Here is a 12,320-nt window from a genome sequence, read left to right on the forward strand (position 1 = left end):
AATTATATGTAATACATTTATACCTATAACATTTAAGTTAACTTTTATCTGTAGATAACAGGATGACTATAAGTAAATAAGACATATTTATCAGCTCAGAAGTCGGTAATTTAAAACTAAAGCGATGCCCACATGATTTATAACATGCCTTTCTTGTGTTTATGTCGATAACTTGAGGAATACTTAAGAAATGATTCCAGCTCCTTCGGGCAAAGTTGACTTTGGGTAGATTCAACTAGTCTTTTTATGTCCCGTTTGGTCATAAAGCTCCTCGGATGCTTAAAGCATTTACATACATGGCTTTTATTTTTTTCGGATAGGGAGGATGAAGGTTATTAAAGAAAATCATAAAAGTCAGAAAGCTCCTCAGATGCTACAAGCATTTTTTTTAGGGGATTGGGAGGATGCAGGTAAATTAAGAAAATCATAAAAGTCAGAAAGCTCCTCAGATGATCCAAGCATTTTTTAGGGGATTGGGAGGATACAGGTAAATTAAGAAAAGCATAAAAGATGCTTGTTTGGCTTTCTGACGATTTTGATCTGAGCGTCACTGATGATGTGGACGAAACTCGCGTCTAGCGTGTTGGAATATAATCCTGGTACCTTTGATAACTATCATAAAGCTCCACATATGCTCCAAGCATTTCTTTTTAGGGGAATGGGAAGATAAGCTGGTAAATTAAAAAAAAAAAGCGCTTACGACACTTGTCTAAGGTTGCCTGGACTCAAATTTACTATGAATTCATTTCTTTTCGTGGACACAAATACTCGTGATGAGAAAAAAAATATTTTATAATTCTTCCTGTGTGACGTTTTCATTCCAGCGTTAAACATGTGAATCAACACTACAGTTGATGTAAACCGTGCTATTCAGACACAGGACTTCAATATTTGAGTTGATTTAAAATAATATATAAGTAAGTAATGAATGTCAGTCACATAACTTAAAATATTTGGGTTGATTTAAAATACATACATATGTTAGCAATGAATGTGATTGTTAAATTTTATATATGCTTTTGTCCTTCTTTGTTGAATGTGTGTTTGTTTTTGTTCTGATTGAGATTGTGACACGGTTTTGGCGTCTGTGATGTGCTCCTATTATGACAGTTGTACCTAGTATATAAAATTGAGAAAGGAAATGGGGAATGTGTCAAAGCGACATCAACCTGTCCATAGAGCAGACAATATCTCTGTCTTGTTAACGCATCGTTACAAGCCACTGTCATACAAGTGAGAGGTTAAGCATTCTTAAATCAGTTTTAACCCACCATTTTCTACATTTGAAACAGCCTGTACCAAGTCAGGAATATGACAGTTGTTATATATTCGTGTGATGTGTTTGAGCTTTTATTTGCCATTTGACAAGGGACTTTCTGTTTTGAATTTTCCTCAGATTTCTATATTTTTATGATTTTACTTTTTGAAATAAATGATGATACAAATTTGTATAACTTTATTTAATTGTGACATAATATTAACAATGCCAGTCTGAAAAATCTGAATGCTTATTTTACATGATTTACATGAAGATATGAAGATTTGATTGGTGTGACGCATGATTGCAAATCAGATTTCAAGGATCAAATAAAATAACCTACCAATGATTATTGTGTTTTAAAAATTATAAAGATCTTCTTAAGAGCCATAGGTTTCTATAAAAGTACAAACATCCTAGATAATCCTTCATTAAGGTGGAACTTTCACTACAGGGAGATAACTCTGTAAAATCAGATCAACATTTTAATTTCCTTGTGTTGATAAGGTAATATTAAGCTTCTCAATGATAAAAATTAAGTGTTTGACAAACTGCCATTTAACCAGTGTAATTTTTCTGATAAATGGTTGGTTCAATTTTGATTTTTTTATATTTTTGTGAAAGGGTCAATGTAAACACTTTGTCAAAATATTATGAATATAAAACAAAAACAATTTTTTTTTAATAAAGGTGTTGGTTAACACCTTAAATATCAATTGCATTCTAGAGAAACTTAAATGTAATATTCTGATCAGGTGAACATGTATATTCCAGCAATACTCTTTCATATATATTGTATCTTTTTAATGATTATCATACAATTTTTATAAATCAAATATAATACTCAGGGCAGACCCAGGATTTGAAGAAAATAGGATGGTTATTGTTCATAATGGTGAAAAGGTCCTTTTGTATATGATTTTATGCCAAAAATCATATATGTTTTGTTATCAAATGGATTATACATTTTTTTCCTCCCCCTTGAATCACCAACTGATAGCATTGAGAATTAAATGGTAGGTAAATTAATAGATAATTGTTTTCATTTCAGAAATAAACAACAGACAACTCTGTTTTCCTAATTCATACTGAATTTCTGTAAACTATTTGCCTAAATAAACTAAATTTTTCCAAAAAAATCCAAAAACTTGGGGTTGTTTATTTTTACCATGAAATCTCTCATGTTTTACCCTATCAAAAGAAAAATCTCTCATAACTAACACTAAAGTAAAATCTTAAAGTGAAACTTGACATCCTTTAAATACCTTACAAAATTTTATTGAGGGTCTACAAAATAAGATGAAACTCCTAATGATACCTATGCATACTTGGATATATAATTCTAAAAATTCAATGCAATAATAGTCAGCTATAAAAGGCCCAAAAAGAGTTATTTCCATCCTTTTCAACAAGTTTCATTGTTTCCAGTGACTGTAAAATTTTACGGGAAACACTAGTGGAACTTCTGCAAAGTTGTTTTTAATTTATTTTTATCTAATTTCAATGAGTACATTTAATCAAATAAGAGATAAAAAAAATTAAGGACAAAAATGTTGATAAATCAGGGGGAACTGTAATAATAATTCAATGAGTGGTACTGGTCTGCTGAGTACAAATCCAAACTGACAGAAATAAAATAAGTTGTGAATAATACTAATACTAAGGTAATACAACAATGGTTGTTTTATATGAAAGGCTCAATACAAAAGACACAGGATTTAAATTCAAGCAAAACAATACTAACAACAATTCGAAAATAACTGTATTGTATTTTATTTGATAATTGCAAATTAAGTTTCTCACTGACCCGTTAGCAGAGACAGTTAACAGGTATTTGTGACCATCAAATCACCAATTGATGCCGTCTACGCTTAAAATACAATATTGTTATCTCCATTCTAATGAAACTTACAGAAAAAACATTAAAACATGTATTTAAAATCTGTCATATATCGTCAGCGTTTGCGTGTACGTTCCATAGCATCAATTGTCAGTTGATGTCATGAAACTTAGTGATGTTATCCAATCAAAATAAATGTTACAAACGATGATGCATTAGAATCAACAATGACTACATAAATCAACAATTAAGGTAACCACAGATTTCACCAAATTAACATAGAAATCACTCATATCTAAATTGACAACACATGCATCTCCAGTTTTCTATAATTTTATTTAATACTTTTAAACTGACTCATTTTTTTCTCATAAAAATGATATGAATGTGTTCCTAAAATGACATTTTCTTCAAACAGCTTCCATTAGATAATGTTATTATTGTAAATTCGGGAATTATTACGTGCATTTATAATTGTGAATTTTTTTAAAATTGAGAAAAATTATTTTAAATTCATATAAAATATTTCAAAAAGTTTAAATTATTGTGATTTAAACCCTGTTGCTTTTTTCCAAAATAATCAAAACATCGTAATAATTTCTGTATTTCTATAAAATCAATGTATTAATCATTTTTAAATCTATCTGACATAGCAATAACAGAAATACATCATTTTCACAAAAATATATTACATATTTCACAAATTAAATATAGTATTTCAAATTCAGCAAATCTATAATTGAATTGTCAATTGTAAAATTATCAATACAAATATACAAGATAAAAGAATAAAAATATACATTATATAAATATACATCAAATAGTAGTCCATTTGCCAATTCCTGTAATTTACCATGTAATTGGAGAATATTCTTTGTTGTTGTCTCCCTTATGAAGAAAATTTACTTTTATTAACAATGGAGAGCTAGCAGAAAATGCAAATTTACCTGTGCGTAATGTGAGTAGTCTTTAAGGTTTTAAAATCTTTTAATTACATTAATTTGTTGTTTAGGTAAATACTTACAACATCAGAAATTATTTTTCATGAAAAATTAGTTAAACCGCCAATACATCATTTTCAATTCATCATACTTTGCATTGGCAAAATCCAATATTGTCCAGTATAGAACCAGTCTAAGATTGACAAAGGGAAGTAATTTGTTTGAAAAATGTGTATTAACAGAATCAAATCAGAAATTGGCAAATGGACTATTGGGCCATATAAAATGAATGCTTAATTCCTCATCCCTGTTAGGTAGGAAAAGTCGTATTATATTTTGTCCTCTTTTATCCATAGTGAAGAGAAGCAGTTGAATGCTGCAATTTTAAAAATCTACATTTTAACTAAAAATGGATTCAGAATTCTACAATTGTTTATAATATCATGGTAAGCATGGCAGCATTGGAAATATGCTTCAAAAATGATATATCCATATAAATTCAAGAAAAATTAATATTTCGTTAAAAAACCAAGATAATTAGTAAATAGCTATACATGCTATAGGCATAGGATAACAAAAACTGATGTAAAAATGGAGAAAACAAACAATATGATTTTATTTTTATTTTATTGCTTTAATTCTTTAGGGGTCACTCTAAACCTGCAGCTGGGATGAAAATGTAAATATTTTATGGCTATGAATAAATGTAGGCTATACATACATGAAACCCTTTTTTAACAAAGTCTTTGAAAAATAATTTGTCGAAAATCTATTTCACTCTTAAACTTGAATCTTTTATCAACATTATAAATAAATTTCAACATGCAATGTTTAAAGCATTGATTTTTGATCAAATCTTGATTTTATTAACATATTTATGAACTACTCCTCAAGCCAAATGTACTTAAAAATAGCCTACCCTAAATATTTTTTTGTCATTTTTCATTAAGCACTGTTTAAGTCAGAATGTTGCTCCCATTGACTCAATGTAAAAAAAAATAGTTTTTATTATTTACTTTTCATTAAAGTGTTTCTATTGTACATTTCAACAGCAAAAGTCGATGCATACATCATGCATGAAGCTCACAATAACTCATGTATAGAGATCAAAAATTTTACATAGCCTCTTATATATGTGTTTATAATTATAATAGTTATTTTGAGATATATTACAGCAAATATGTTTTTTTTATCATTCCTCACATCATTTGTGTCTTAAAATATATACATAAATGGAAGTCAATAAAATAAGTAAATTATCATTCTTAAAAAGTTAAATATAACTTCCTGTAAAATTCAAGATGCATCTAATTTAAAAATTTCAAGAATGATCTGAATAAAGATGATTATCATTTCATTTCTTATTTTTGCCACTAAAAAAAGTAAGTCCTACAGGAAAAACCTTTTTTAATTAACATAAAATAATTTTTATATATAACCATGAAATAAATGTACAGTTGCCATGGCGACAATATAGGAATTCTTTACATTAAAGACATCCAACAGATTCACAGTTAACAATTTAAAGCACCTAAATGACCCAGACTGGTATCAACTCCAGACATCACAAGAGTAACGTCCCTTGTTCTGCATTTTCTTAATGTAGTTCTCAGCTTTTTCGTTTTCCATGTTTCCTTTCTCCATTAGAATTTTGAGGATAACATTATGTACATCTCTGGCCATATTACGAGCATCACTAAAACAAACAAAACAAAAGAATATAAATCAATTCAATTAAAAATTGTAGATTATTGTAAACTCATTTATTTTTGTAGGTGTCCTTTGTGGATCTATTAAAAAAAACTTATGTGGATATTTAATTTTGTGGTTTGTCCAAGTTTTCATACTACCATATTTGCATGTTATGTAAAGTGAATTTTTGTTAAACATTTAAATGTGTTGTTCATATCCACCCTACCAAATCCACCAAAATTGGTAGCCAATGAATATTATGAATCCACATTAGATGAATTATTTTCCTTAAAGAATACAAATCTTCAAGGGTCCAGAAACGGTCATATATGCCAGACATGACCGATTCGGAAATTCTAATGCACAAAATATGCCATATTAAACTGTTGTTAAATTCATGGAATGATTCAAACAATAGATATTGATTATATAGAACAAGTTTTTAAATTTGTTTATGGTTGTTTGTTCATTATTATACTAATCCTATGAAAGGGTTATATATATATATTCCTGGTGGCTGTACTCTTTCATTCTATTATAAATAAATGAAGCAATTATTGCTTACACCAGAGACATATATATACAATGTATATTTACATCTCTGCTTACACCAATAGCAGGCAACGCACACAGTCATTAAAATTTTTATTTTAAACGCATTTTAGGATTTTACCAAATAGATCAAATACTTTATGTTTATCCTCAGCTAGAAAGTTCTTCATTGTCTGTCGTTAAATGTTTTCTAATTTTTGTGTCTGTATTTTATTGAATTTGATAGTGGATCTTTAATATTTTCTCTATGCTTTCAGAAACGGGTCAATCTAGTGTTTGATGTTGTACATGTTTACCGTTGTAGACCACATGTTCACCTTTAAATACCTAATATCTTTTCTTTCTTTTTATATTGCTGTCTTATTGATGTTTATTCCTTTAATATCATCTTTTATTTAAAAGGTTCAAAATACAATACTATGTCAATATTCTGTCAACTGAGTTGTAATTTCTTATATACAGTAATAAAAAAAAACATGCCTATATTATTACAAATAAGTGCAATCATCGCATGATGTTTAAACAATATGCAGCAGTGTTTTAGATTGACATATGTAACAGATACTCCACAGCACAAGACACATGAGAAATCACAATTCACACACATGAACATTACATATGACAAAAATTCAAAGAACACAATGTCAATAATTATATTTATTTGTCTTTTGAGAATAGTTTTTAAATCAATACATAGACTCAGAGCTAACAATTTCAATTAAAGTATTTACACTTTTGGAATTTAACTGAATTTAGTCTCTGAATGACTTTAAGATATGCTCTAAATAATCTTCTGATTTCAAGCAACAATCACTTTTTATTGTGATGTCAATTTTTTTTAAATTATGATGTCAAATTTAAAGAGAACTATAAGTACCCAGCCACGTCCACTTTTATGTTTTGTTTATCTGATGAGTTAAGCCTTTTTTCAACTGATTTTTATAGTTCGTTCTTATGTTGTACTGTTACACCACTATCTCAGGTTAGGGGAGGGTTGGGATCCAGCTAACATGTTTAACCCCGCCACATTATTTATGTATGTGTCTGTCCCAAGTCAGGAGCCTGTAATTCAGTGGTTGTCGTTTGTTTAAGTGTTACATATTTGTTTTTCGTTCATTTTTTTACATAAATAAGGCCGTTTGTTTTCTCATTTGAATTGTTTTACATTGTCTTATCGGGGCCTTTTATAGCTGACTATGCGGTATGGGCTTTGCTCATTGTTGAAAGCCGTATGGTGACCTATAGTTGTTAATGTATGTGTCATTTTGGTCTTTTGTAGATAGTTGTCTCATTGGCAATCATACCACATCTTCTTTTTTATATTGTATGATTTTACGTAATGGGGAACACATCTGCATACAAGTGTAAATACATCTGTAGTATCACCTGCAGCAATATCTAAATTTCATCATCAAAGGTCAATGAACTCTGAAATTGATTTCAATAATAAATGGCCTAACTAATGCACATGTATTTGCTTTTGTAAATTGAATCCCTGCACTAAATATTGCCGATGACATATAATTTCTGAGATACAGAAATAACTTTTTAAATTCTAATAATACACCTGTAGCATATAATAATGTCAAGGTCGTATGACAAGTGTCTGACTGACATAAACTCCTATACTTGAAAAATTAGAATCTAATATTTTTTTTCAGTTAATTCACAACTTTGCTTTAAAAGATTATTCAAAAAATTTCAAAATCTTCACCAAAAACAATTTGTATCCATAGAAGAAAGAATCAGGCATGCATTGTCTTTTTTTATTATTATTCAACATTTATGGAACACGGACAGTTTAAACATTGAGAGCCGACACAAATATATATACAAGTGTATAAACACATAAGTTGACTTTGTTACAACATTACAGTTAAGTTACCCAATAAATTGGTCTGCAGGTGCCCTAATGAATTTTCACAAATTAATATTAAATGTTTACTGATCACAATTAATTTATTAATATGCACACAAAATGTTCCCATTGGATGGAATTATATCATTATTTCATCCACAAAATAGAACAGTAAAACAATATCAAATCAATATCTTCAAGCATGTGGAAAACTGATTTGCCAGACTGACGGACGGACAGATGAACAGACAGACAGAGAGCAAACCTATAGTCCCCTTCAATTTTATTGGTAGTGGACTAAAAGCAAGTAAATTTTAACTTATACGATTCCTCTCGGAAATCCAAATTCAGAAAATTTAAAAATGATCCTATTCTGAATTCAGAAAATTGAAAAATGATCCTTTTCTAAATTTAAAAAATTGAAAAATGATCCTATTCTAAATTTAGAAAATTGAAAAATTATCCTATTCTAAGTTTCTAAATTCAGAAAATTGAAAAATGATCCTATTCTAAATTTAAAATTATCCTATTCTAAATTTATAAAATTAAAAAATGATCCTATTCTAAATTTAGAAAATTAAAAAAATGATCGTATTCTAAATTTAGAAAATTGAAAAAATGATCCTAACATCAGAATTCACTTACCCACACACATAGATGTGTCCCCCATTTTCTAATAACTTCCACGTCTCCTCTGAGTTCTGTTCCAATAAATGTTGAACATAGACCTTATTCTCCTGGTCCCGTGAGAAAGCTAGGTGCATCTGTGTTAATGTACCATCCTTCTCGTAGTCCTCTAGCTCGTCATGATATATAAAGTCCTCCGCTTTGTGGCGGCAACCAAAGTACAAAACAGTGTCTCCTACTGGCTTGCCTAAAATTGAAAAATTAACATCTATACTTTTCAGTTGATTAATTTTACTTCCTTTACAGGGTTCATCTTATAACTGATACTTACTCATTCTATGTACAGAAAGTGGACAAAAGAGACAAAAACCTGAACCAAAGAGCAGATAACAGTCTAAGGCCATCAATAGGTCTTTAATTAAGCACACCCAGTGGTGGGTCTCAGTTGGCCCCTAAATAAAAATTTGTACTAGTTCAGTGAAAATTAACGTCATACTAACTCCAAAACATATAACTGAACTAAAATTAAAAAACATACAAGACTAACAAAGGCGTCCAGAGGCTCCTGACTTTGTACAGTCGCAAAAATGTGGCAGGATTATACGTTTTTTGAGATTTCAACACTTCCCCTATACCTCTAGGCAATGTAAAATAAAGAAACACACACCAATACCCCAGTAAATCTCAGTTTTAAAGAAGCACTAGGCCCATGATAGAATAGGCAACAAAAGAAACTAAGCAAAATGACAATGATACATAAATTAACAAAGTACTACTAGCAGTTCCTAACATGCTAGCTCCAGACCTTAATAACACTAATTAAAGTGTACTTTTAATTTAACAACCAGTCTTTACGGTTTTATTATAAATGCAAAATTGATATAATTAAACACAACATAACATTACCATCTCTCTTGGCTACAAATCTTTCCTGTATAAATCCTCTAAAGGGAGCTAACCCTGTTCCTGGTCCAATCATGATCACAGGAGTGTTTGATTTAAACGGTAATCTGAACTGTGACTTTCTGACATAGATTGGCACTCTTGGTTTGATACCATTGTCTGGTTTCTTCATTTTAAGCCAGTTAGTGGCGACACCTCTCTGAGTTCTTCCCGTCTTAGTCTTATATTCTACGACTACAGCAGTGATATGAATACTTGTGTCATGTACCTGAAAATCAAAAAGGTATTTTTACATCATAAAGGTATTTTTACATCATAAAGGTATTTTTACATCATACAGGTATTTTTTAATCATAAAGGTATTTTTTAATCATAAAGGTATTTTCTAATCATAAAGAAATTTTTCAATCATAAAGGTATTTTACATCATAAAGGTATTATTACATCATGAAGGTATTTTTACATCATAAAGATATTTTTAAATCATAAAGGTATTTTTAATCATAAAGATATTTTTACATCATAAAGGTATTTTTACATCATAAAGGTATTTTTACATCATTATGGTATTTTTAATCATAAAGATATTTTAACATCATAAAAGTATTTTTACCTCATAAAGGTATTTTTACATCTTAAAGGTATTTTTACATCATAAAGGTAATTTTAATCATAAAGGTATTTTTAATCATAAAGGTAATTTTAATCATAAAAGTATTTTTAATCAAAAAGGTATTTTTAATCATAATGATATTTTTACATCAAGAAAATACATGACTGAATATTTGCAAAATTGGATTTGTGATTAAATACCCACAAAATCCATGAGAATTTTTATTCAAAGAGTATCAATAAATCCACAGTTCTGAATTACAATCTAGTACAAGCTTACTTTTAAGGTGGTACCCAACACTTTTACTAAAATTAATCTGGCTCGTTTTACTTTCATAAAATTTTGACAATGTATTTACTTTGACCCTTTAACAAAAATATAAAAATTTCAAAAATTTTGAACCAACCGTTTTGTCAGAAAAATTACACTGGTTATATAGGTGTAACACCACTAATTCAGGCCCAGCCAAAAAGCACATACCAGAAAGTAGTACATATTTAACTCAAAATAGTTTCTACGCATGAGTGTAACTTTCAAAATATGTAGAGTATTTAGGTATTTTTGGTATCAACTGAAAGCTGAAGGACTGGTGATCATTGTAAAACACTTCTGGACTTTTAATTTTGAATATTAAAAAAACTGCACCAAATTTTAAAAAGAGGGTACATTTTGTCTGTTTGTCAGATCTGAAGTACCTGTTTCGGTACATCTGAAATTCCAGGAAACCAGTTCTTTCTTATATGCCATGTAAGGTATGTTGATTTTTTTCAGTACAAGACACCATAAAGGGTTGCTTTGAAATGCAATGATTGCCACTTTATTTGAACTTAAAATAAAAGAGGTGTGCCTGTTTGAAACAGAGGAATTTAACATAGAAAGCAATGGGACCATGAATTATTGGTGTACTTCCTATAGCAGTTTGACAAACACCAATTTTGATCATTGAGAAGCTTAACATTCCCTTTACAACACAACGTAATTAAAACGTTTAGCTGACTTTACAGAGTTATCTCCCTGTAGTGTTAGGTACCATCTTAATATCAAAATTTAACAGATTAAAAATTCAAGATTTGCAACCTATCAAGAACTAGAACTTTCAAAAATAACTTTTAAGATATAAGAAATATAAAAAATCTCATCCGACCTAATTCTCAAATAGCCATGAAGACAAAATAACTGAAAAATTATGGAATTGTATAAGAGAAAGAAAATGAATATATATATTCTTATATCCCAGAGGGGGTTAATCCTTAAAAGATGTCTACAAATCTTTTCACAAACAAGAATGTTTCCATAGTACATGAATGCCCTACTCGCGCTATCATTTTCTACGTTCAGTGGACCATGAATTTCGAAATTGGGATCAAAACTTTTGGCATTAAATAAGAAAGATCATATGATAGCGAAAATGTGTCATAAGTTTCTAGTTGATTGGACTTCAACTTCATCAAAAACTACCTTGACTAAAAAACTTTAACCTGAAGCAGGACAGACGAAGGAACAGACCCACAGATCAGAAAACATAATGCCCCTCTACTATGATATGTGGGGCACAAAAATCTTACAAGGAAAAACACTTGTTTGTCAAAAACTTTTCAGTTTAACTTACAATCAATTTTGTACTAACATTTTTTTGTTCTCTGAGCCCCTGTAGTGTTAAATTGGAAATCATGAGTTAGGAAAACGTTAAAGATAAAAATAAGCCTCTTGGATTCCTACCTTTGGTGAAGATGAAATGGAGTAATATCTAGCTTGTAACTTTGGCATAAGTTCACACAAGTGGTCAATTGCAGGTTTCAATGATGGCAGATCTTCTAAAACAGCTAAAATATTACGGTGGTCTTTTATTATCCAATCATTATATAGTTGCTGAAAAAAAAGAAGAAAAATTAGTATAAAGCACATTTGATATAAAATGAATTTTTCCGGATGCACATGTGGTGCATTAAGCTAATGTCAAGTTCTTGCAATCTAGTATGTATATCATTTATTGAAAAAAAATAGAATATGAAAAAATCAGAAAAGGCATGTTTTCC

The 12,320-nt window shown here is 29.5% G+C and overlaps 1 protein-coding gene across 4 annotated transcripts in view; it reads right to left on the reverse strand.

Moving 5' to 3' along the window:
- Positions 1-1,441: 1,441 nt before the first annotated feature.
- LOC134681170 (NADPH--cytochrome P450 reductase-like) overlaps positions 1,442-12,320 on the reverse strand; it is a 31,391-nt gene continuing 20,512 nt past the window's right edge. For all 4 annotated transcript variants that reach the window (XM_063540650.1, XM_063540651.1, XM_063540653.1 and 1 more), the window contains exons 11-14: positions 12,004-12,153; positions 9,675-9,939; positions 8,787-9,015; positions 1,442-5,735 (exon numbers count right to left, since the gene is read on the reverse strand). In XM_063540650.1, coding sequence (XP_063396720.1) covers positions 5,591-5,735; positions 8,787-9,015; positions 9,675-9,939; positions 12,004-12,153 — 789 coding nt within the window. In that variant the 3' untranslated portion in view covers positions 1,442-5,590. The remainder of the gene's footprint in view (positions 5,736-8,786; positions 9,016-9,674; positions 9,940-12,003; positions 12,154-12,320) is intronic.

The sequence above is a fragment of the Mytilus trossulus genome, chromosome 8 (genome assembly GCF_036588685.1).
Source record: "Mytilus trossulus isolate FHL-02 chromosome 8, PNRI_Mtr1.1.1.hap1, whole genome shotgun sequence".
Classification (NCBI taxonomy): Eukaryota; Metazoa; Mollusca; class Bivalvia; order Mytilida; family Mytilidae; genus Mytilus; species Mytilus trossulus.